Consider the following 27,233-nt stretch of genomic DNA (forward strand, 5'->3'; position numbering starts at 1 on the left):
ATACAACAATCTATTTTGAAACACTCATTCCTCGTAGTTTACGCGTGGAAGCATGTTTACCTTTCAGGAAAAAACAAACAAACCAACAACAACAAATGAGGAAGATTATATTCGGGTGACCATGATTACGATACTTAAAAAGTCAGGGCCTAGTCTGGTCCAAGCCTGGCGTTTGACAGGTCGATGGTGGCGCTATTACGCTGAGACATCTTTGCGCGCCACGACTTTGAGAGTGACACCGTTAGGTGGAGACAGGAATCCATTGTCGCCCAACTTTGGGGGTATCTGTAATACAATGATTGACATGGAGCACTTAAAAATTTGGAATGATTCTCCGTCAATATTGAGATAGATAGATAGACACAGATAGATAGATAGATAGATAGATAGATAGATAGATAGATAGATAGATAGATAGATAGATAGATAGATAGATAGATAGATACACACACACACTCACACACACACACACACAAATTTTTGTTTTATGATATTCTTTATTTGAATTTCATTCGATATCACGCCCATGTTCACAATGACATTAGTATGAACAAAAATAAGTAGCTGTTTTCTTCTCTCTTGTGCTGCTAAGTCATGATTATTTCTATAACACACACACACACACATGCACGCACATATATATATATATATATATATATATATATATATATATATATATACATATATATATATATAGGGTCTACACACCACAAGCCTGCTTTTAATCTTTTCCCCTGCCATTTTCAACATTAAATACTTTTATTTAGTAAAGTTTAGTAAATTATTTAGCAAATATCATCCATCTTCGCTTTACAATCTATCATTATTGTGAAATCAAATTATATTGTGACATAATTATAATACGCACATTTTTCTTCAGAGCGTTGTGTACTTTAATGACTTTTTTTGGAGAATGAAAATGAATACAGTATATACATATAAATCATAACATTTTCGTATGATAATATGCTCTAGAAAGACAAAAACAATCGGTACTGCGGTCAGCATAGAAAAGCTGAGAATGAAAATTAATCTTACTGTCCGAGTATTCCAAGGAAAAGAAAATTAACTTAAAATAAATCGTAGAATATTCAATCCATTTCAGCTGTTTATTTGTTCGTTTGTTTGTTTGTATTTGTTTTCGGCCTTGACCGCTGTACGGCACACGGGAAATATTAACAAAGTTCCTGGGACGACTTTATCTTTGTTGATGTTTTTTGCTTTTTGTAGGAGAGTTGCTTTGTTTTAGTTCTTGAGAAAGGAGGTCGTTGAAGTAAGATTATTGAACAAAACAGAGAATAAAGACACTGGATGAGATGACTTCATGACTTCGCCGTTTATGATAATACATAAAAATTTCATTGTTTCATATTCATTTAGACGTTCAACTGATTCGATTCACTCATGTATTTTTTTTCTCCACTCATTTGTCTATTTTGCCTTTGTCCCATTTTCCTTAATTCATGTGGGATTATTAAAGTTTCTAATTCATTGGCAGAGAAGTTTTCCCCACGCTGACGTTTTTCCCACGTTTTTATTTATTTTTTGTTTTTTCATATGCTGCGAATGGGAAAAGAAGGTGAGGAGGAGGCCTTCCTATACATCCTAACTCAAACAGGTTAGTTCTTACAAACGACTGTATAATCTAATATGGAAATAGCACTACTATATTATGAAACAACGAAATACAGGTGTACATGTATATTACAAAATTGTGTATCATAAAGCAATCAGTGTTTGCTCACTGAAATCTCCACTTTGGGAGTTCAAAATCTCGGGCGTCTTAAACAAACAAACAAACAAACGAAAAAGACCTCACCTCTGTCTGGGGACAGGTTTCGAATCGATACTTCTGCAGCACCCGGACGATGGCTATTTTAGCCTCCATCAGAGCGAACCTCAGCCCGATGCAGTTGTGGGGTCCGGCTCCGAATGGCAGCCAGGCAAGCGGGTGGCGGCGCTCTTTATTCTCCTTGCTGAATCTATACGGGAGAATGCGTTTAATTTTGATTTACTAGTCAACAATTTTTCTTACAGTTTTTGCTGATTCACTAGAAAAATAATACAATGTACATGTATCTTGCAGTTTTACGTGAAAATAAGCAATTTTATTACAACAAATCGCGAACAAATTGATACACAGGTTTTTTGGCATGGTTTTTGATAACAGGCGCTACAGCTTGCTAGAATCTTAGCTAGTGCACGGGTAATACTAGTATTAGGGACTTTTCGATTTTACCTCCTGAACGAGGCCGTCGAGGAAATTACGTCATTTTAAGGAACTGCGCATGCTCCAGGCTCTCCAGCACGTCCAACGCCAGACTCGCGAACGCGTCTTTCACGGATTTCACGGCCATCAAGATTCAGCACGTGAGTGAAGTCATCGCTTGGTGTACCAATCGCCAGCCCACTGGAGGGGACAGGGCCACGACGTCATAGCAGTACGTCGTGAGCGGCGTGCACTGAAAATCGAAATGACTTAATGAACACCGCGAACGTGACGAGTGCAGCAACTGTAGCAATTTGGAACCGCTCTTGTACAAGAAAGGCAGCCACGTCCACACAATCGAAAAGTCCCTAGTATGATATCTGCGCCGACGATGATAATGATGGATTGAGTTTGTACAGGAAATCAATGAAAACCAATACAAATTGCTTTCCATACACAGGCGTGCATGCTCTGTTTGGCATTATTCTTGTCCATTTACCCATTCCCCAACTATATTACAATGCATACTTAGCCCGCATGGACTTCATATCAGTATTTTGTCGCAATGATGTTCATTAACCTACTTATCAAAATTTCACCACATATAGTGCGTTCTAGGTCGGGGCTTGTTGGTGATACCGCGAACTGGCTATCACGGGAAATTCAAGTTGACGGTATACGTCACTCTACACTACTGACTAACTTAACATGACACATGACGAATTTTCGGGGAATATGGAAAACGTTCGATCTTTCAGTTGTGAAACGCTATATCAGGGAGATTGTACGTCCCTTTGCTTCATCTCGAGACGTATGTCTCCCTCCAATGCATTCTTCAACTCTTCGGATGGACAATTCGGTTCCCCATTTCGGTCTTGATGTTCCAGTCGTCTGTAGGATACTAGTAACCCATGTGTATAGTCATTAGCCTTGTTCGAAGACCCGCAATGAATGCAAAGCAGGGGAACGAAGGCCTACAGTCATGTTGATTGTAGTTTGCATTATCTGTGGCTCCAATGTAATTTCGAATGTAAGTAAGTATGTAATGTAAGTTCTGCTCAGCCAAACTGCGTAAAAATTGCAGAGAAATATTTTCCGGCATGCATTGCATCACTTTCGTGAATTTGAATCATATGGGACTACAGAAAGTGTCTATTACTATTTTGATATACGACTTTCTCCCTCACGATCGGTCGCTGTCGGTACGCTGTGTATTCTGAGGAATACTCTTAGCCCATCGTGACCTTGTGTTATCGTGCCAAGCGACGACGCCTAATTTGAAGCTGAAATCTACAATGATTATTTCTGATCGCCATTCTATGTTAATTTTAATTTTAACCATGAGTGATAATGCACAGCGATGTTTGTGTAGTTTTGACGTAGTAACTTGAGATATCCGCTTGGAAAGTCTCATTAGCGCCTGATTTGTGTTCATACCTGGAAGGATCAAACTTCTCTGGATCCGGCCAGTATTCCTCGTCGTGATGTATGGTGTAAACGGGGATGAAGACTTGAGTGCCTTTCTCCACGGTAATGCCATTGTGTGTGAACGTCTCGTTGCAGGCCCTGCTCAGACTAGAACATTAAGACGAAAAGATCGTCAGAACAGGCCCTCTTATACGGTCTACAATAGCTGTACGCCATCAAGGGCTATTTGATTGTCTTTGATCAGTCGAATTGCTATTGAAAAACTTTATTATCATAAAATTATCACATCAAACACCTGCAGAGGCCCACGGAATCAATAAACTAGTTGACATATTTGGGTGTAGATAAGTACAGAATAATCGCATTGCAGCTCTGATAGGATGACCTGCCTCTATATAGGTAAGGTTGACTGAGCAGGAGACTGAACTCAGAATCTCTTGTTCAAGAGGCCCGACTACTATCCACCAGACCATGAAATGAGAGGGGGGAAAAGTAAAGGTGATTGGAATTATTTTACGATATAAGCATCACGAAAAGATGACATGAATGATACGATTGATTTGGAAAATTGAATTCTTTTTATCTGTAGGTATAATACTTTATATGCAGTACATAAGGCAGAGCTTGACATTAACCTTTTTTCATATGGTGGTCCGTTGTGGCCCCTTAAACTTTAAATCCGAAATTTTGGTAGCCCGAAAAAGAAATGTTGTGGGCCGAAATAAAAGAAGATAATTATAACAACCTATTTTGAATCGCAAGTGTCCGATCGGGCCACCAAAAGATAGCCTTATTGGAAGTTTGGTGGTGCGGCACAATAAGTGGCTGCGGGCCACCGGGCCACCGGGCCACCACTGATATTAGGGAGCTTTAGATTTTAGACGCGCGGACGTTCAAAGAGAAAAAAACATGATCTGAGCGAGCTACTGTGCGCACTCAGAACATGTTTTTTTCTCTTTGAACGTCCGCGCGTCTAAAATCTAAAGCTCCCTACTGAGCTCTGGATGAGGGCATGCACTCACATGGTTGCAGGCGGGTAGAATCTCAGGGTCTCACACACAACCTGATCTAAGTAGGACATGGTGGAGATGGACGTATATCCAACTGAGTCCCGAGAGGGCGTCATCTCATCAATTTCCCTGATCAGCTTCTCCTGAATCTCCGGGTGCCTCGAGAGGAAGTAAAAGACGAATCCAAGCAAGGTGTTGGTAGTCTCATATCCAGCCGTAAAGAATGTTATTGCCTTCGTGGAGGATAGTGGATGAAAGAGCAAGCATATCACTAGCCTAAGCGGTCAGATTACAGTTTGCGAGGCAACGTGATACCATGATGTTGGACTACAGCAAGCCTCGTTTAAAGGATTTGAGTTTGATCTCGATAACTTGCTTGTACGTCATAAATCATTGTCTTTGAAAATATGTTACAACGATTTGTTTTTATGCAGAGTATACAGTCAAGGAATACATTGGAAAGATTACAATAAGATTACAAAATTATGCAAGAATGTAATAATGAGGCCATAGTTCTTCAAATTACCAGGGGTATGATGGACTTCACACTGAAGTCAACCTCTATGTTTCATTTGTCCCGAAGGTCCGCGGCAAAATAGAATTTCCATACTTATTCTCAAATAACACATCGAGACATAATCTTACCGTCACTTTTTTTAATGTAGGCCTAAGGTGAAAGTGTAAGATAAAAAAAAAAATATATGTTCTAATTTCCTCTGATCTAAATTCGTGTTTCGGCTGGACTGAAATGTTTGGTCCGCTTTGCCCTGGCTACGGGGGTTTCCGAATACCACTATATCCGAGTCGGCCCAGCTTCCCATAGCATAGTATCCCCACGCTACTACCGGCTAGACCGGGGTCCCGTTTCATAAAACTTGTTATCAGTGACAATTGCCACATATCTATGACAAATTTGCTCTCAGCCAATCATATGCAAGGAATTCAGTAGCTAATTGTCACAACTATGACAACTTGTCACTGACAACAAGTTTTATGAAACGGGACCCAGGTGTTCAGATCTCTTTGTATTGGTAGGTATAGGAGACATTACGTTTGTCGCATGCCACCCGATTTGTGTCAAATTCTATACGTGCACCTCTAGCACTGGCCCATATAGACCCTGTGTCACTGTACTGTAGCTCCTCTTTTGAAGTAAACAGTAGAGGGAACATGAAAGAGATGTTATGGCACAGACTACTTTCAGACCGACAAGGGTTTGTGTCTGCAAGCTATACCCCTTTCCCTTCCGAACACGTACTTGACCAATCAGCTCCATTTCCGTCAGCTGGACATTCTTTGTGAGTTTCTTCGAGTGAAAAGCAACATCGTGTTCGCGCTCGTGATCGGCATGGAGATCCTCTCCGTCATCGTTTCCGCCGTCGACGGGTTGATCCGAGGTCGTCTGATTCTTGGCGTCGACCATCAACTGCAAGAAGTCGACTCTCTGCAAAATGATGATAATAACGATAATAATAATGATAATGATAATAATTTCAATATTATCATGATTATTATTATTATTATTAGGCCTATTATTATTACTATTATTATTATTATCATATTATTAGTGGTATTACATGTAATACCGTGTTTTAAAGAAGCCTGTGACAATTCATCATGAACATGACTTTCGAGACAAGAGACCCACGGGTCTAGCGCTCACCTGAGTATCGCAAGTTCACCTTTCACGCAGTCACTAATCTAAATCAGTCACAGCTCTACTAAAATTTGACCAGGCATTCTCAAGTAGAAGATGAAAATGTACAATAAGGGCCCAAATTTTTGAAGATTCCTTAATTTGGGGGGATGGGGCCCCCTGGGGCCCTCTGGGTGGGGCATGGTGCCCATTTTGATAAATTGTGATCCTGACCCCCTAGGGATGCTACCTGCCAAGTTTGACGAAAATCCATCATGATGTTTTCAGGAAGAAGATGAAAATGTATAATTCAGGCCCCCATTTGGACCTTCCCGACCCCCCATCCCCCCCCCCCCCCAGGGGCACTCCTGGATCTGATATGAACAAACTTGAAACTACAGTCATTAATGTACTCACTCATAGTATTATCTTAGCCCTATAACTTCTGATTCTAGAGAAGATTTTTAAAGATTCCTTCATTTTGTTGGGTTTGGCCCCCCCCCCCCGCCCCCCCTCTTTAGGGGCCCCCTGGGTGGGGCATGGTGCCCATTTTAACAAATTGAGATCCTAACCCCCTAGGTATGCTACCTGCCAAGTTTGGTGAAAATGGGTCATGGGGTTCTCAAGAAGAAGATGAAAATGTACAATTTAGGCCCCATTAGGACCCCTCCCCACCCCCTCCCCTGGGTTCCAAGGGGGGCACCCCTGATTCTGCCATGAACAAACTTGAAACTACAGTCATCAATGTACTAACTCACAGTATTAACTTAGCTCTATCACTTCTGGTTCTAGAGAAGAAGATTTTTACAGATTCCTTAATTTTGGGGGGTTTGGGCCCCCCTGGGGGCCCCCTGGGTGGGGCATGGTGCCCATTTTAACAAATTGAGTTCCTAACCCCCTAGGGATGCTACCTGCCAAGTTTGATGAAAATCGGTCTTGGGGTTTTCAAGAAGAAGATGAAAATGTAAAAAGTTTACGCACGACGGACGACGGACGACGGACGACGGACGATGGACGACGCACGACGGACGCCGGACGAAGGGCGATCGCAATAGCTCACTTGAGCCTTTGGCTCAGGTGAGCTAATAATTCAAATAAGCACGGTGTTTAAACTGATGATGAATTGTAATTAGTCATTGGTGTACATGAATGAAAAACGTCAAATTCCATAAAGCGCACATATTATAATTTTCATTTATTTTTACTATTATCATTATTATTATATTACTATATTATAATACAAACACATAATAATAATATTTTAATATCATTACAAGTATTAATGATGACAATAATAATAATAATGAAAATAATAATAATAATAATACATTATATATATATATATCAACAATTACCTTGTCCTTGGCTGAATGGGCCGATGACTGGCGGAGGGCGACTGTCTTCAGCGTGATGTCTCGGAAAAATTTGACAACGTCTTTTGGGAAGAACAGTCCAATCCCGCAGTAGTTCAATAGTCTCCCGAGGTTCGGGAACAGGCCTGCACGGTACACGTTCATTATTCATGAGGTGACTAGTAGTAAAACATCGTCACAATTGCTATATTAGAAACTGTTACAATTTCAAAGCAATTCAATTTAAATATTTCTACCTAGCATTGTAGATTACGGCGATGCATAATACAAATGTAGCATGATTCCGGCTTAAATTGACTCTGTTTAACATTGTGTTGTATCAATTTAAACAAAACCCCAATCTAAGAGCTTTGCTGACTTTATAGATGTATTACAACAACGAATGATACATACCCAAGCACTTAATTTCTTTTCCATAATATGAGCAGTTACCATCCCAGAACTCAATTTAAATAAAGGAACTGTATAATTTAAGGGTGAGAACCAATTTCAGGTTTCTAACATTTTTTCGGTGAGATAATGAGAAACCTCTTAGGAAATATGATAGAGCATGTAATACCAAGCGCGATTCAACGTTTTTTTTTTGATGAAAACTGGTTTTGAAATGGCTGAGATATCCAAAATAAAGCAATCCTCATAAAACGTGGGACCCACCTTTTATTAGAACCACATTGTTTTTCTTTGTTTTTGGATGTCTCAGCCATTCCAAAACCGATTTCCATATTAGAATTCCTCTTAGAATGGTATGTTCTCTTTTATTTCGTGCGTGGTTTCTTGGTATCTCACAAAAAAAGTTAAAGCCCAATCCTCATCGATCCCCACCAAAATTATACCACCACTATAACTCATAGATTTTCATAAATTTTTATTTCACATTTGCAATTATGATGTAGACTGATCTGACACAATCCGCCATCATTGCGGTGTCGCTTCCACGCACGCGTATAAGGTGAATGCTTGACAGATACTGTGGCAAGCGCGAGGCGATCGCCACATCAATCACTATGTATTCACCATCACACACGCGCGCGCGCGAATTGGACACCGCAGTAATGGCGGATTGGCTGCCTGGTCGGGTCGATCTCGGTCGGAGAAGGAAGAGCTAGATTTGTTGAAGGCGTTTCTACGTACCCTGGATGAAAGCCAAAAAGCTCTGAAAGTTGATTCTGAAGGCACGTTTTGCGTGAGCAACGAACGGATCGTTCGGGTTCGCCTGGGAGTCTATGTTGAGCCCGAAAGCACAGCTTCCGATGGTATCCATCACAAAGGCACCGAAAATTCTTTTAAAAAGAATAGGATTATTAATACATTTGCCATACCGCCTTGTGAGAGGAAAGTTAATATCATAAAACGAGGTTGCCATAGCAATGTCTTGTCCGAAACAAACGAACTAATACGTTTGCCATGGCGACGGCTGTTTGGGCTCTCGGCAAATATTTTTTTTTCTCACACAAAACATATGAAAATTAATACGCATAAGTTCTACAATTCTTTTTTTCACTTCACATGTTTTCTTATCAAATGTGGTTCACACGGACTACTTGGTCCGATAAATGCGAAAAAAATGTCATTTATACGTGCACGCATGGATACCTTGCAGCTATCATATTCCAAAAACGTAAATCAGATAGGCCTAACGAACATAATCGTGCAGTTAAAATTTAATTTATGAAGTTACGTAAAGTCAAAGCTACAACAAATCTCCCCTTTGAAATAGAAAAATAAAAATCTTAACAAATTGCATTTTAGCTTTCTTAAATCATTCAAGCTCGCTTTCCTTTGAGCCTTGGAAGGAGTAATGAAATCGCATTAGTTGATGTGCAAAACCTGAGACGAATACGTTGTATATACATCACGGAATTGTAGGTACGAATTAGTATGCGAAGTCATCTTACTCTTGGCATTCGATGAATCCGTTCTTCTTCTGCTTGGCTTCAATGTTGAGAACCATTTTGTCTGCGCTCTCATTGACGAGTGAAGACATCTGCAAGTAAAAGTGTGATCTACTCATGTACTTGCCAACCAGAAAACAAATAATGATGCAAATACAGAATATTTGTATAAACAGAGATAGATATAAAGATATCGTGGATTGCCCTACAGAACTGTAAATCGAGCTTTCCAGGATTCAGTGTTGAACTGCATTAATCGTAACAGGTGAATGGAACACCATACTCAACATATTTTAATTTTTCTAGCACAGTGAAGGAGCACTTGACTTATGTCTTATCAGAGGGTATCAGAAAGATATTGTCCTTGATATGAAAATTATATCAATGACACGTTGAGAAAATGTAACATTTTCATGAAATTAAAATTTTGTGGAATTCCACTTGTACATTGTATTCTCTTAATACAGTCATTTCCTCACAGCTATGTGACTTAGATTAATAGTAGTCTCCTCATCCAGCGATTGCTGCACTGTAAGTCTAAAAATTTCATAACCTTTCAATGTATTATCCTTAAACTTATTTTCCCTAAACTTCCCGGACGTGTTCTACTTTAGTATCATTGCATTCATGCAATCCAGATTCATTTTATATGTGGGTTTCATTCTACTTTAAAGATCTTGTAGTTTAGAGGAAACATTGGTGGTGCGATTGAATCAATCTCCATTTTGCTGCTCACGGGGGGGGGGGGGGGGCATAAAAAGAACACGAATAACGCCCGTCAGCCACGTGTCAGCGAAAAGTGCATCGAAATGAACTCTCATCAGCAACGGTCGACTCCAGTCGAGAATCCTATAGCTCGGCTGAGTGTGTACTTACTCAGAGATCAGTGAAAAAGCTGTACACAATTCGTTACGAGCCGAGCGAGCCTTTGGACACCATATCCTCCCGCTACTGGATCTTTAACTATCATGGTCCATGTCATGAGCTCGACACCCACGAGTGACACATCCTAAGAGTCACACATCACACTAGTCGTACATCCCACGAGTCATACATCCCACGAGCTAGATACTAAAGCGAACAATAACACCCATGAGATCGACATCAACTCCACGGTCCATGGGCTAGATACAAGGCAAAAAAGGCCCAGAAGCTCGACATTCTATACATTACGAGACTTGATGTACGTAGCATTGAGCTCATGGGCCTTTTTGCTTTGTGTTGAGATTGTGGGTCTCTGTTTACTAAAGGTCGAGCTTATAAGCCTAATTTGCCTTAGTGTCTAGATCATGGGCCTGGTTTATTCGGTGTTTAACTAGTTCACTCGGTGTGTAGTTTACTCGGTTAAGTAGTTTACTCGGTGTGGAAAAGTTCATTGGCTGCATGACTCGTGGACCTTTTCTCAACTTAGAGCTCGTGGGCCTATGACTCGTGGGTGTCAAGCTCATGAGGTCATCCCCTTTTAACTATACCGTATTCCCACCCACCCCCCCCCCAATAAAAAGATAAGTAAATAAATGACATAAAATAAAACGGGACCCTCCGCAATGATAACTTTAAAAATAGTGAATCAATCCAAATACAATTTCAGCATATGAAACTATAACTTATTACCAACATCTTACAGAAAACCCCATCCGATTTGCTTCAGTGGTCACAGACAAAAATGAGTATCTTTGTAGAGCATGTCAGTAATCCCTTCCCTCCAAGTTCTTTCCACTGTGTTCACACATTAATATGTAGTTCCAAGAGCATCCGAGTGTTTGGAAGAAACAGACCCAAGACAATCATAATTTTATGTTTTACAATGATCCACATTTCTCTGTTCTGTGACCCCTTAATTAAATTAGATGGGTTTGTTATTGTTGTTGTTGTTTGTTTGTTGTATTTTTTTTTTTGCATTCATTTTAGACACTGAAACAGCATTCAGACAGTTTGATCAAACTGAAAGTTATCACTGCCGAAATCGGATTGTAATTTGTTTTTGTTTTTGTTTTAGTTTTTGCTTTCTTTTGTTGTTTTTTGGGGGCATACTGTACATTGAAGCTGGTCATACTTACAAGCTTCATCTTGGAGGCACTAAAGGTTGGAGTGAGGACGTTTCGCACCTCTCTCCACCGCTCATCCTCCAGGGCCGCGATGCCATGCTGGAGCTCTTCGTTGTTCTGCGGGAATCTCTGGGGACAAAATTAGTGCCGATGGTATATCGCACAATGCCATATCAAATAAGTGAACATTGACATTAAACAAACAGTATATTAATTGAAATGGGTTATCATCATCTTCATCTATTTTATTTCTAAACGTTTGCAATATGTCAACACATTCTAATGTAGGCCTACTCACATCGCTACAGCATCATTTTCGTTGTAGTCTGTAAGCAGTCTTACGTCCATGTGGTGCGCATCCATTATCATCTGTGGCAGAGGTCCATAATGTCCGAAAACGGGAGGCATAAAGTTCCTTTAAACTCGTCTAGAGCAAATGCTTTTTCTTCCATCGGAACTAAGCCTCCATGTTAGAAGTTATAGAGTATACGCTCGACGTATATGATATTCATATCATCATGTATTTTGATCATAAAATGCATATTATAAAGATACGTTACATGTTCATACTTGTTTCTGATTTGTGATGAACACACACAAGCATAACGAAAATTGCACTTCACCCCCATACCGCACAGATGTTTGCTCATCGGTTACTCGGCGGAACCAACGTTTGCTCCTAATTCCGGCCACCATTATAGCCTATAAGTGGATATTACATCTTTTTGATAGTAATTACTCTTCTTCATCCCTATTATAAAAGATGAACCGTAAATAAGGTCAAGAAAAGCAAAGATTTTTCATAATCTTCTCGAGTAAGCAAATTTCCCTTGTTATAAACTGTAAATCAAATCATTGATGTAGGACCTACCTGATGTATTCCTTTAAGGTAAGGATGAGAGATTAGTTAGATCTAGTTTCTATTGCGATCAATGGCTTGGCTTTCGGAAAAAGATATACAGTCAATCAAGACTTACTATTTTTCTTGCATGTAATTCGTATAATATGACGGCTTGATTCAATCAAGCTACGCTTAAGCTGTAATTCTGCAGTGTTCATCGCGCATACACTTTTGTTATACAACATTGTAAGCAACGTATGTATGTATAATTGTACATAACATATTATCAACGATGTATGTATATGTATAATGATAATGCAAAACTAATAAATCAATCAAATCAAATCAAATACTCACAACTCTGTTGTGGAAATTACTGAAATTCTTCACCATGATGTGCCGCAGCATGTCCACCTCCCCAACGACCAAGACGGGAATGGCAAAGTTGAACATTCTATATAACGAAATTGACCATAATAATAAACCCATTCGAACTCGTGACAATGCCACCATGTTTGAAGAAAGTTTGTGCCTTCTGTATTGTAAGCCATCTTTCCTACATCTTACATCTTACTCTTCTTATTCTTCTAGTCATTATTATTACTATTGTTATTATCATTTTTATCATCACCATCATTCCGTTGTTACTATTATCATTACAGGCTACCATATCATCTTTATTATTATCATCAGTACTCATACTATTGAATGGTTAATAATTGTAAATTAGTAGTAGCAGCAGGGACTATTAGGAACAATAGTAAGCTGCAGCATCATTATTACCAGTACAGTCAAATTATTGTCACAATCATTATCATAATCAGCACTGTTCAACTTAATCATGGTACGTACCCATATACTCGACCATGTTTCGCCCGCAAGACGTTAAATACCTTAGGAACACCCTGCGAAGAACAAAATCAGGCAGTTTTTCCGATAAATTAGAAGTGGGCAGTACTGTTCTTATAATTTTTGTTTTGTTTCTTAACTACCGAAAATTTCGCCCAAGAATACATAGCTCGACAAAGCAACAACTGATTGAGGGAGCTGATGGAACGCATCATTAGGCCTACAGGGAAAACATAGGGGAGGACGCTCCCGGAACACCCAGGATTACAGTAGGTTTCGATTGTTTCAAATATCATAAATAACGCTGTTCTTCCTTTTGGCTTTCTTGTTGCCAAAGTAGAAAGACATTCATCCCCCCCCCCCCCCCCCCGTCTCATAATAAACAATTTCGGAGTTCAGCTTTGCGCATGAGCAGGAAAAAAGGTAATTCGTACTAACAGGCATGTTGGTTTTTAAATGCACTGGGTGAGATAAGCATAATAATGTAATGATAATTCATGCAATTACGCTTATAAATGCTGCTTGCCTACACATCCATTTGACATCAAAAGTGGTATTTGACGATGTCAGATATTTTAAAAAAAATGAAATGGATGCTTTCCCAGGTGTTAAATGACAGATCATTCTGGTCATCTGGTTCGCACAAGTGCATTCTTTGTTTGCACATGGTTGATGAATCACATAGCTTGTTAAGTAAAACTTATATGCATTATGTAGCTCTACAACGAGTGAAGTGCCCCTAACCGACTGAGAAGAATAGAAAGGTCATTCCCACCAATGTGCCCATGAAATAACTTCGTGCTGGCTTGTACACAAACACACAAACAAAATACATGAACACGAGGACCATCATAATAAAATAGCGAGATTTAGATCTGTGACGCACACACTATTCAAGATGACGTATCCTCTCGGGTTCGACAATGGAAACAGGGTGATCTATCACTTGGTGTACTCCCACTTCGTCTAATATCCATTCAATCTAAACCCACATGGTTTAATCATGTTTCGTCTTCAACCAGTTCCTCTAATGACCAAGCACTTAGTCCAATTGCCGCTTAGCCCCATTACCTCAAAGTTGAACTCAAGATAGTCTATGCCCGTTTCGTATAATACCCACAACTCTTAGACCAAATGAGGGGACAAAACCCCACAAAACTGCGATTAGACCATCTGGTCATTTGACGAAACGATAATTAGCCAAACTGGGCATTAGACTAAGTTAGGATTAGACCAAACGGGCATAGATAAAATTGATAGTAGACGAAATGACAGTAACCGTAGTGGTGTTGGACGAACTAGGAAGTAGACCATCTGATATCAGACCAAGTGATGGCAATAAAACGAAAACTGCTGTCTCGCGCATGTGCGGAACACCATCTTTTTTTTTCCCCTATAAAGGTGTGATTTCACGGAGCACGCGAACGATTTGCGAAGGACGCGAATGGCAAAATCCAGCATTCGTATTTTAGTCTGCAAGAGATCGCCAAACGAACGTGAGGGTTCGGAAGCGTCGTCAATTGTTCGCGAATGTCGTTTTTACTTCGGCGAGAATTTCAAAAAAGTTTTCGAAATTTTTTGCGAACCTTTTCCGCACACTTGGTCGTGATTTGCTCGTGAATTGTTCTCGAAAATGTCTTTAAAGCCTCGTCATATGCGCAAGACCTTCGCAGACACGCGCGATGTTCGCAAAATGTTCGTGAAACCCCAAACAGACTCCGAAACTTTGGAGAATGTCTCGCGTATGTTACGCGAAATCTGCGAAGTTTTTCCGATCATTTTACGACGTAACCGCAAACTGTTCGCGTACCTTTTGAGACATTCTCGCGAACGTTTAGCGCACGATTGGGGGATGTTTGACCTATACACTTTCTACAAATAAAAATCGTAGCATACATCTAAACATCAAACAATTATTAAAAACTGTAAAAAAAAAAGAAATTAAAGACTAGCAAAGAGAAAGAAATGTTTGATATACAAAAAAAAAAGTCGCAGAATACTCTTAAAATTCATATAAAGTTTGTAAAATTTCATTTGAACTATAAAGATTATGTGTTGGAGGAACTGCAAAAAAAAAAAAAAAAAAATCAAATGCTTTACTAGTGAACATAGATCCTGGGGGAAAAATGTAGGCAAGCAAACGGTAGAGAAATGAGAGAAAAAGAAATGAGAAATACAGGAAAGAAAAAAAAAACTTCAACACAAGACAGCTTCCACCTCTCCTTGGGTACGTTTTCTCCCATAATCACTGAAAATTTTTCGTTGTTCGCATTTCCGTCGCGTGTTCTTCGTGTACGTAACATGCTGTACTTTAGCAATGATACACGCGACATTCGCACATACGTCGTGGGAACTTCGCACAAATTGCGCAAGAATAGTTTTCGGCTTCATTGTCGGAACACATTCGGAGAAAAACTTTTCCGAATGTTGGATTTTGTCATTCGCGTCCTTCGCAAATCGTTCGCGTGCTCCGTGAAATCACACCTTAGGGTATCTCCACTAGTAAAGCATACGATTTTTTTTTTTTTTTTGCAGTTCCTCCAACACATAATCTCTATACTTCAAATGAAATTTTACATACTTTAGATTAATTTCAACTGTATTCTGCGATTTTTTTGTGTATATCAAACATTTCTTTCTCTTTGCTAGTCTTTAATTTCTTTTGTTACTATAGTTGTTAATAATTGTTTGATGTTTAGGTGTATGCTACGATTTTTGTTTGTAGAAAACGAATAGGTCATACATCCCCCAAACGTGCGCTAAACGTTCGCGAGAATGTCTCAAAAGGTACGCGAACAGTTTGCGATTACGTCGTAAAATGATCGGAAAAACTTCGCAGATTTCGCGTAACATACGCGAGACATTCTCCAAAGTTTCGGAGTCTGTTTGGGGTTTCACGAACATTTTGCGAACATCGCGCGTGTCTTGCGAAGGTCTTGCGCCTATGACAAAGCTTTAAAGACACTTTCGAGAACAATTCACGAGCAAATCCCGACTAAGTGTGCGGAAAAGGTTCGCAAAAAATTTCAAACTTTTTTGAAATTCTCGCCGAAGTAAAAACGACATTCGCGAACAATTGACGACGCTTCCGAACCCTCACGTCTGTTTGGCGATCTTTTGCAGACTAAAATGCGAATGCTGGATTTTCGACGCGAATGGCAAAAGAGGCGTCGTCTCAGCGTTTGCGTCGCAGATCTAAAGCTCGCTCTTCACGCCATAAAATGGAGGTGAGACTGATCGACAGATAATATCAAGTAATTGGATGTACCATGCGGAATGAGGTGCTACCCAAGATGGGTAAGGCCGGCTCGTAGATCACGCCCTTCCGCCACCAGTAAGTATGGCTCCATGAGTCATGTCTAAACGGGAAAGAATAGTAACTGTTGACATGAGTGACATGACATGTAAGATAATAATATGCATTACATATTACAAAGGAAAAAATAGAGCTGCATAGACTACAGTATGAATGTACTTTTCAATTTCTGATGTTCAGCGGTATAACACAGCATCTCGAAGAGGAATCACAGACGATTGTTCCTAATTTCACATCATGTAATTCATGAATCCATAGTGCGTGGCATTCATTGTGGTTCTTTGGCAGATAAGCAAAAAAAAAAAAAAAAATACACTGAACAAAACAGAAAATTCTTATTCCTTATCCAAATCTATACAAAATCAGCAACTCTGCATCCAGATAGGCCTATAACCAATTTACCGATGCTAAAATGCAATAGTCTAAAAGTCATCAGTTTTCCTTTAATCACAACATAAATTAACATTTTTCATTCTCCATTCGGACTTACGAAAGCTGCGCAATCAACACAAAAATTAATATTTTGAAATTTAATATACATGTATGCATTGTAACGCCCAGTATATTATAATATGACCTTGACTTATTTGACTTTGACCTGATCTGATTGATTGATCGATTTCTAACTTTTGAAATGAGAATGTAGACATCATAGGCAAAAAGTAATAATATGTCTGAGTGAAATATAAAACTGTCAACGTCACGAGCTAAATGACCAATGTAAGACATCACGGATAGCATGCCCAGACCTTGCATAGAAAACCGACAGAAGAAAAAAGAATAAAACGTACAGGCATGATGCTGCAAGTTGGAGGTACGTGATTTCTGGGGGGGGGGGGGGTTGTTGCTTTTTTGTTGTTGTTGTTTTTTTTTTTGTTTTGTTTTTTTGCAAAGCGACTCTAATGATAATAATAATAATGATGATAATACTAATAATAATAATAATAATAATAATAATAATAATAATAATAATAATGATAATAATAATAATAATAATATATAAATAACGAGAGTAAGGAGGCGGTAGACGTTGCTTTTGAATCCTCACAAGTGATTTTACTTCAAGCTTTCGGGCTTTAGTAGCTGAAGATATACGACTCACATATATATATAATGAATAAATGAAAAGCGTCGAGTACCAGGGGATGAAACAAAATTAAACCTTCGTAAGTTGACAGTCCGACTCGGAAAAAAAAAAGAAGCTTTTCTGCGTTTGAGGGGATTAAGATTTGATCCCTCCGGCTTAACAACTGTAAAGCTGTAAACTAATCCTCGTTGCGGCATGCAGAGATGTGTTAAGGGGGTATCTCACTGAGCGGCGAACGTTTGCGAACGTAGCGAATTTGAGATTTCGCCAGGGTTCGTAAAGGGTTAAATTGCAAAAGGTTCGTTAACAGTCGCAAGAAAGTTCGCGAACGGTTTTTATTGTCGCAAACAGTTTTCTTGTCGCAAAGAAATTTTTAACATGTTCAAAATTTCTTTGCGAACCTTTGCGAATTTGTATTTTCGCTAACAGTTGCAAACATTCGCAAAACACTTGTAAGAATTCGCAAACGGTCGTAATACGGTGTCGCTAACATTTTTATTTGATTCGCCACTGCTAGCGAACAAGTAACCATATGGTTCCTATATAAAATCTTCTGAAACAGACATGGTTCCACTCTAAGAAATTTCTTGAAGCTCTTGACATCTCCATCATGTAATTGCTGCAAGTCTGTCCTCTGCAATCACTCTCTGACCCAAACAGTCTTTCTTTTCTTCTTCCTTTCTTGTTTTTCTTCATTCTATTTCTCTTATGCTGCACAATAGCTGTAGCAGCAGCCTGACAAAGCAGCTCTTCAAGGATAGCAACACCTTGAGCCTCTTCTTGGCAGAAATTTATTTCCATATACTGGAAATCCATCTTAAACGGTTGTCACAAGAGATCTGAATTCAGTGGAAGGTTTTTTCGTTCGTTTTATGGGTCTGACTATACATAATCGCCTGGTACTTTTCTAGGTCCAAGAAAATTGTCGCAAAGGATTTGCAAACAGTTGCTAATATTTGCAAAACTGTCGCTAACATTTGCAACACTGTCGCTAACATTTGCAAAATTGTCGCTAACATTTGCTAACATTCGCTAATAGTCGCCATCTGTGTTTCGCAAACACTTTCGCAAACGTTCGCTCAAGTGTTGCTAACTGTCGCTAAACATCGCTAAAAGTCGCTAACTGTCGCTAATGGCAGAAGCGAACCTTGATTTTTCGCAAACGTTCGTCAGAAAAGTTGGCGAATCTCAAATTCGCTACGTTCGCACACGTTCGGATACCAGCTTTAAACTGTTAAAATCTTTGTTTCACGTGAACGCGCATAGGGGTCTTTCATGGAGTAGTTATCAAACGTAAAATTACCGGGGGCATATTCCGGCTCAAAATCAGCTCATATGTCTTTTTATAGTGGAAAATGCAAATTATTTTTTTTTTTTTTTCAGGTAAATTCCTGCATTAATTCTACCCAATTTCTATCGTATTATATTCGGAGTGTCTTTAATGGTTTTGCGAGGTTTTCGTGTCCGGCTAAACTACACTTTGCTTCTTTCTTTTTCGTTTGCTTGTTTGTTTGTTTGTTTGTTTGTTTGTTTGTTTGTTTGTTTGTTTTTTGAGAGGAGAAGGAGATTCAATTTTAAAAGAATATAAAGGAATATCCCACCAGCACTTGAGAGGTGGGTATGGTTGAAGCCGTAATTCTTTTCATCTCTAGCACGAACTGTACGTCCCAAAGAAATAGAACAGATATTTTCAGACATGCTCTATGAGAAAAAGTTTAATTTTTTGAATTGCTCCCTATAACTCTCTTAGAAGAAGGGTAATGACCAAACAACTCTGTCCACCGGATTTGACATTAAATACAGAGCCCGTGTTTGAGTTAGCCATGCACGGTTCACGCACGTTAAAGGAAACAAAACCCTAAGAGGAATGTGGATTGAGTGAAAGCAGCAACATTAGTACATATCTATAGGTGTTACCAAAAAACATTTCCCACTTTTAATCCTTAATAATTCAAAACTATTGTCTAACACTGACATTGACATGAGCAATAACTGAATAGTGTACAATGTTGTTGGAGTTAATTTAAAAATTATTGAAGCATAAATCAGTTTCATCATGGACCTTCATTGTAGGTCCATGGTTTCATTAAATTCAAGATTTATCTTTAAGATAGGTTTCAGATTTTGCTCTATTTTCAACCCTTTGTACAAAACTTGAGAGGGGTCAATTGGTGTGTAATATGGGAGTGTGTGGTTAACACCCATGCAATGGCAGGGTTTGAATGTTCTATTACATTTAGTTCATGAGAAATTCCACCATCAGTATATTTTCCCACTTCATTCATTCATTGCAAAGAGCAGGGTGCTAACCCGGTGAAGTAGTCCCCTCCCCCCCCCCCCCCCCCCCACGACCCGCACAAGAAAACGGGCGAATGCCGACTCCTCATGGTTTGCCCTAGGTGACTAGCAACAATAGTCAGCAAACGGTATCAACCAGGAACAATGGTGCCATATACGTTTGTATACCTAGACAGCTAGGGGCCCATTTCATGGAAGTCTTACTTAATGAGAGCTTTTCGCTCATAAGAAGTACACAGTAATTGAGAGACTTCCATGAAATGGATTTAGCCAAATCATGAAATGGATTTAGCCAAATATACCTTTATTAGTACCTCTGATGGTCATTCTGATGTTCTTAAGACTTTTATATAACGACATGACGAATCGGACCTAGTATGAGATAAGACAGGTGAAATGTTTAATTCTGTCGAGGCTGTTCATTGAGATACAGGAAGGAGGTGGGAGTCCACCTTCCACACCTACAGCATGTTACATGAGAGCCCATGAGATTCATGTAGGTGCATGGATCATATCCACGCACGAGGAAATTAGTTCAGTTTTTTGTCATGGCACCAACACGTACGCCCCCCCCCCCCCCAGTTTTTACAGCTGATAATCTCGTGTACACCTGTGCACGAAATTTCCCATTATCCCACTAGTGACTAGTGAGCCGCGGCGAGCTAGGCGATACATACACAGAAGTCTCACACAACGACAACGTTCGTTGCACAGTGCCAAGTAGGAAAAGGTTATTGATTTGCCTTATACCCTCGTACCTGACGTTGTAACCTTGTTGGAGGTTATACAGCAGTAGCAGTTATACCACCTGTTTTGTATCTATAGTACAAAGTGTATGTAACCTAGAACACATTAGGAACTAGTTTCCATACTTACAGCACAAACAGGAAAACTGCTGCGAGGACAAGAAACCATGTCAAAGACATGGAAAAACCAAGGAATTCCACCTCCATGTCGGCAAGTACGTCTTCCCTCACTCTTGTCGTATGTAGCCAGAGGGAAGTGCTGGGACTGTGTAAAAGGGGTTCAGTATTGCACCAGCTCGAGTGACAAATGTGATCGCACTTTGCCCTCGTTCTTGTAGACCAGTTTGTATGCGGTGTTAGATCTCTGATGCAATTGTCCTTGCCTGGACTCTGGAGCAAACTGTCAAATACTATCAATGCGCCGGGCCGTAACTCCCGTGGTGTACGTGTAGCAATACAGCTTTGCCAGAGGTTGCGTCGGTAATTAGAAGATCAAGTTCAGTCGTACCATCCAAGGCCGTGTTTCTCATTAATCCATTTACAACGAATTAATACCATTATCCCCAGATAAGGAAATGCATTATCAACGCAGTTTTACAGTTACACTGAATCACCAGATTATTCAAGCAACTTTCGTGATCATACCTGTTCCAATTCCTCGATAGCAGCCGTTCTTTATACTTATTACACAGTCATACTATGTTAAATTGCTGTGATTTTGTATTTGCATTGTTTTGTTTTATGTATGTCTGTTTGTTTCTGTCCTGTATTCCGTTATGTATTCATTGTCCAGAGTAACTTTATATTTTTTCTTTTGTAAGTTTATGAGCCGATTGTAATAGTTGTCCACAATACACAAACTGCTCTTTCGTGGACTCCTCATTTTTTTCCCTCAGAGTTGGATAATGCAACATTAAAAAAAAAAAAATTGATCTGAAACTTCTTATACCTGCTTTTCATTTGTTAATTAGCTCCAAATTTTATCTTATACAACTATTGTGTACTTATTGATCATCAATGTTGTCATATATTATAAATGTTCTGGGGCAGTTAAATGAAATTAATTGTATCGGAGTGAACTTAATCGAATTGAATTGAAGTGAAGTGAGTTAAATCAAATTGAATTGAATTGAACTGAGATGGTATTGATATACCCCGGCCTCACCTCTGAATCTAGGCTCATTCCCTGAACTCATTAAATCGTTATGGGTCCGGGCAAGGAGGTATCGCACACCTTCCTGGTAAGAATTTGAGTTCCAGTTGGTGGTAATAATATTTAACGGCTGTAAATTTTCTGTAGATGCTCAAAATAATTTTACACGTGCATCTGCGCCTTTTATGATCGAGATTTATTGATGCCGTTGTCTTACTGATCGCGGCCATCTGATGAACGCTAACAAAGCTAGTACGCATATTTTGCTCGCTATCTATTTATGAAAGTGAAATGAAATTTCACATAACGATATGGAGTATATAAAAGTAAGTCCTGTCGAGGAAATATGCGCAGAAGTGTACATCTGAGCTGTATATTGTGGGAATATGCGTGTATTCGAAACTGTCACCCTCCTGGAAAACCGATTAATCTTCAAACTGTCCGGTCATTATGATATCAAGAAAAAACGATTATGGTCACATCTGAGATATGCCATTTTCAGCCAAAGTTAGACCTTAGCAATCTTTTACCTAAACCTACTCGAGTCACGAACTAGGTATATGTATGCCTTTGAGGCACACCTTGATCTGATCGAGCTATGTGTGCAGCATTCAATGAACTTTATTCCCTGCGTATTCCATAAACAATAACGCCCTCATCCTGCAGGCAGGAGGCATGCCCAGACGGACATATTACATTGTATACCGTGTACATGAATTACAGTCACTCGGCAGTAAGAATTATGACACGCATGCAGTAGCATCAGTCGCCAAGTTTTTATTTTCAGGATCATTTTTTTTCTTTCTTTCTGAGTCTTTCAATAAGTATCTTGGCAAAATATGGGGGATGATATCAATCCAGTATCAAATACTGTTGATTCAGCTAATTCCCTGAGTTTTTGAGCATTTGGCTTGAAATTTGGCACATGCGACCACTTTAGTACACACATACATAAGCAAATTTATTCTTCTGTCATTGTTGAACAACGTGTGCAATGGTAACATATTTTGATTGAAAATCGTATAAAAATTCTGTGAAAGCAGTTAACTCTCTCAGTCTTTGAGAATTTGGTTTGAATTTGTGACCGCTATAGTACGAAGACGCGCAAACTTTATTTTTCGCCATTGTTGAACGATGTGTTGCCATGGTAACAGAATATTTTGAATGAAAGTTATATAAAAATTTTGGTTCAGCTTACTCTCTCAGTGTTTTTTTTTTTTTAGCATTTAGCTTTAGATTTGGTACCTGTGACCAATATATTACCTAGATATGCAACATTTATTTTCTATCATAGTTCAAAAATGTGTTGCCATGTTAACAGCATATTTTGAATGAAAGTCATGCGATAATGTGATTTCAGCTAACTCACTCAGGTTTTGAGTATTTGATTTGGAATTTGGCACATGCGACGATATATAGTTGTGTAAACTTCATTCTCTCAGAAATTGTGTTGCCATGGTAACAGCATACAAACTACAAATTATTGGTTGAGTTGGCTCCCTCAGTGTTGGATGGGGGTGTTGATGACATTGAGTGATAGTTTTAGTGTTGATTTGTACGCATGTGCTACATTTTTTATACTGCTGATGATGATTATTGTTTACGAGGTTAATACTTGGTTTAGGGTTGGGTTTAGTTTTATTGTAACATTGTTTGGACTAATTGTGGTAAAACTAAAGTTAATCCTATTTTATTATTACAAAAAAAAAGAGCAGGTCGCATTTGTATGGGATCATCTTATTCTGTTAATATACGGATCCATTGTTTCATGATTTGAAAACGTTGAAAGAGGCTGATATTAATGTTCTTCAAGTTGTAGTGCTTATGATTTGATATTTTAATAAACAACTTTCTTCATCTTTTGATATATATATATATATATATATATATATATATATATATATATATATATATTTCCTTTTGATAATAGTATTCATTCATACCGAACTCGCAATGTCATAAATTTTCCTCTTACAAATCCAATAGTGTAAGTAGCACATAAATCTATACATTATTGATCTGAATTGTGGAATCGTCTTCCTAATTGTATCAAAATATTTTCTATTAGTGGAAGAATGAGCAATTAAACAGGGGATTCCATCGGGATTCCAACCCCAGACCTCCGGATTGCTAGCCCGGTGCTCTACCGACTGAGCTTTAGAAATCCCTAATTTAGTGTTCGAGTCCCAGAAACCCTAAATTCTCAATGCTCAAATGGTCAGAAGCAGTGTGTTTATGAGTGACACATGTGTATGACACACTCTTAAACCTAGCATAAACCCGATGGATAATTCAACTTGGGGATAAATGCGAGGGATCACCGAAGTGATGCAGCTTTTTTGAGTATGTAACAAACGCAAACAGAATACAAAGGCTTACCAGAAATTGATATAAGTTATTATGAATCCGTAATGCATGATTTGTTATACTGTCCGAGAATAAGAAACATCTGGGCAAGGATCAGTGACCTTATTTTTGAATGTTCAAGAAAAATATCACCATAGATGAGAAAATCATAGTAATCGGGTATGAAATTTGTGAGGATTATTTCTTTAATAATGCAATAATTAATTTCATGGAATATGCAATTTATAAGGTATATATCAAGGAAGAATACAGAAACCAGCGTTTTACTGCATCATTTATTGTAAAAGAATTCAAATATGAGTTTCTGTTATATTGTAATGACATCTCCAAGGAAAAAAAAAAGAAGTATTCGAGCAATCGATGATAAAATCCGTTACATACAGATTTTTCATTTGATGTAAATTGAACTATGACTACAAGTGTATTATGCTTGTATTGACTTAATATGCGTGATTCTGAATAATTGACTTAAATAAAGTCCCTCAGTTGGAGGACAAAAAAAAAGATATTTTATTAGTGGAAAATGAGCACAGAAAAAGGGATTAAGATATCTTCTTGTAGTCAGTTCTCACTCAAGGCAAATATGAAGTGACATTTACTATCGTTATATATGTAGGGTGAGTGCTGATTCTCGTTGCTGTTCCATGAAAGTTGACTATAAATATGATAAATCTTCCAGTTTTCTGATTTTTTTTTTTTTGACTATTGGATTGTCTTTATTTTCTGATGTGCTATATCATTTTGAACTGACATTTAATCATAACTGAGTTTTGAATTGAAATCTGAATTTCTGAAAGGTCCAATGTCTATAAAAAAAAAGAAGTTTGCGGACACAGTTTATATTTGCCGGGATACATTTTATTACTTCCACCACAATGTTACATTACATGACTCGTGTCTATATATATATGCATACATAAACATTATGTATATTACCAGTATTTGAATGAGAATCAATATCTATATGAAAGTCAATCTACACAGATGTAAAAAATAGCATTAAAAATGATAACAATAACCTGCACATATACACTTGCATTCTAACTCACCTTCGTACTGATCATTTTGTACCTACCCTACTCTGTTACACAAATTAATATGATTTGTGATAGAGTATAAGCGATATGCTTTACCAAAGGCCGTCATCAAATTCAAGCTTCAGCTCAAAGATGACGGTCTTCTGCATTTTGTGTTAATGAATTCGATTGAATATTTTTATGATTATAACTCACCTATGGAATATATCATCATTGGTGCATTAAGATTGATTAATATTCATTTTGTGTTGGATATATTGTGATTTGTATTGGAAAATTATACGTAACGTTGTATATACTTCAGTATGAAAAATGCAGAAATCAATCAAATCAAATCAAATCAAATCATACTTGATGCTGACAAGAGCCGTATCTTACAAAATAATTATGTGGTTATTTTGCTGGTGTGGTTTTATTTCTTTATTGTTTTTTTTCTCCACGTACCAAAAAAGGAAAAACAAGAAAGATCCCATCCAAAGGAAGCTCATATGCAGGAAAGTAGTGGGCACCACGAACAGTTATTTGAAGAAAGAAAAAGATCCAAATTAATGAAGGAATTGTCAATCCATTAGTATCAGTGAGCATTTTCCAAACACTGTCGTCAACTAAACTTGGCAGACAGGAAAAAAAAAGCGATACTTTAATCGTTATGATAGATATATCTACTAATTTCAATTTCTCACTAATGATATTCCATTTTATTCGCAATCTGGTAACTAAAGAGGTTGTATCTGTCTTTCATTTCTATAATCGAAATTCAAATACAAATATATATGAACAATCAGAGTAGTTTCGTATATAAAGAGAAAACTTCGGATGATAAGATGTCATTCATGGCAAAGCTTTAGAGTGAATAAAGTAGATTCACTAAAATACTACTGGCGAATAAGTCTCGACGTATTATTTGTGGGTAGATAACTATTTTGACATTAACTATTGATCAGTCAATTCAGTTATAAGACAATGATAGCATAACATCTGAAAACAAAATCTGAATGAACACTGTAAGCACTGTTCGATATTAGCGGATTGTGCGGATCGATTAGTGGATCGATCACTTTCTTCCGATTCAACGAGGCGAAGCCGAGTTGAATAGAGCACCTCTATCTTTCACCTCGTTGCGAAATCTTGTACCCTCGCACTCGTGACCATTCACTTTTTTGTGTAAAATCACGCCATTCGAAATTAGCTTACACAAGCATTAGTTTGTGTATTTGTTTTAATGATAATTTATCTTCGCATAAACAGGGCGACCTGGGAGAAAACACTATGTCTCGATAAGTCTGTACTACATAAATCACGTCGTTCTGACTGTATGTCGAGGCGTAAGATTTGCAACGACTGCGTTGGACGTTCTCCTCTCTCGATCCCTGCGTCGTGCTGAAAAGTAGCGTTTTATAGATTACGCGAGAACGCAACATATCAAAAATGAAATGGGCCCCCACATGATCAGTGCATCAAGTAGCTCTCTGCGTCGTGAATAGCCTTTAGCCAATGCTGACTTGGTCTTTATATTACCTTGTGTGTCTGGATCGAGTCTAATTACGGTGCAGGAACGAACGCGAATTACATGCTTCAATAGTCTACCTTCAAACGGTCAAAGCAGCGTTGGCCTTATCCAAACGCTACGCCGTGAATTGAGCGGACGTAAGAACAGCCCAGAGCGAGTAGTGAAAACTCAGGCGACGCGGGCTCTAACATAATACAGGCGCTCAAAACAGGTTTTTATTTCATCCTCTAAACGTTCTCTTCACGAAAGTCTTACACTTCTTATAAAATCTCTCGAGAACGTTGAGTATTCACTTCTCCACATTCTGTTGAATATCCTAATTGAGAACAAAAGAAAGAAAGAAGAAAATCAAATCCAACCGATTTTTTTTCCCCCGAAGATTTCGGTCACCACAATTATGCCATGGAAAGTTTTGTTCGAGTCTGCCCCAATT

The 27,233-nt window shown here is 38.5% G+C and overlaps 1 protein-coding gene across 1 annotated transcript; it reads right to left on the reverse strand.

Annotated features, from left to right (window-relative positions):
* On the reverse strand, window positions 1-25,439 carry LOC140233345 (cytochrome P450 3A14-like). The gene is made up of 13 exons (XM_072313452.1): window positions 25,387-25,439; window positions 16,555-16,666; window positions 13,290-13,342; window positions 12,795-12,891; window positions 11,609-11,725; window positions 9,552-9,640; window positions 8,788-8,936; window positions 7,639-7,781; window positions 5,906-6,091; window positions 4,660-4,880; window positions 3,647-3,784; window positions 1,820-1,982; window positions 1-285 (listed from the first exon to the last, which is right to left on the reverse strand). The coding sequence occupies exons 1-13, from the start codon at window positions 25,437-25,439 to the stop codon at window positions 196-198; spliced, it is 1,611 nt and encodes a 536-aa protein (XP_072169553.1). The 3' UTR covers window positions 1-195.
* Window positions 25,440-27,233: the final 1,794 nt, after the last annotated feature.

The sequence above is a fragment of the Diadema setosum genome, chromosome 9 (genome assembly GCF_964275005.1).
Source record: "Diadema setosum chromosome 9, eeDiaSeto1, whole genome shotgun sequence".
Classification (NCBI taxonomy): Eukaryota; Metazoa; Echinodermata; class Echinoidea; order Diadematoida; family Diadematidae; genus Diadema; species Diadema setosum.

What these genes read in the sequence shown, in the direction of transcription:
- LOC140233345 (XM_072313452.1), bottom strand. Translation starts at nt 25,439, where the DNA reads ATGCAGAAGACCGTCATCTTTGAGCTGAAGCTTGAATTTGATGACGGC. An exon ending in GTAGCACCTCATTCCGCATG is followed by an intron (nt 13,343 to 16,554) that starts GTACATCCAATT and finishes TGTTCTTCGCAG; the next exon opens with GGTGTTCCTAAGGTATTTAA. An exon ending in AAACCTGTCCCCAGACAGAG is followed by an intron (nt 286 to 1,819) that starts GTGAGGTCTTTT and finishes ATTGTATTACAG; the next exon opens with ATACCCCCAAAGTTGGGCGA.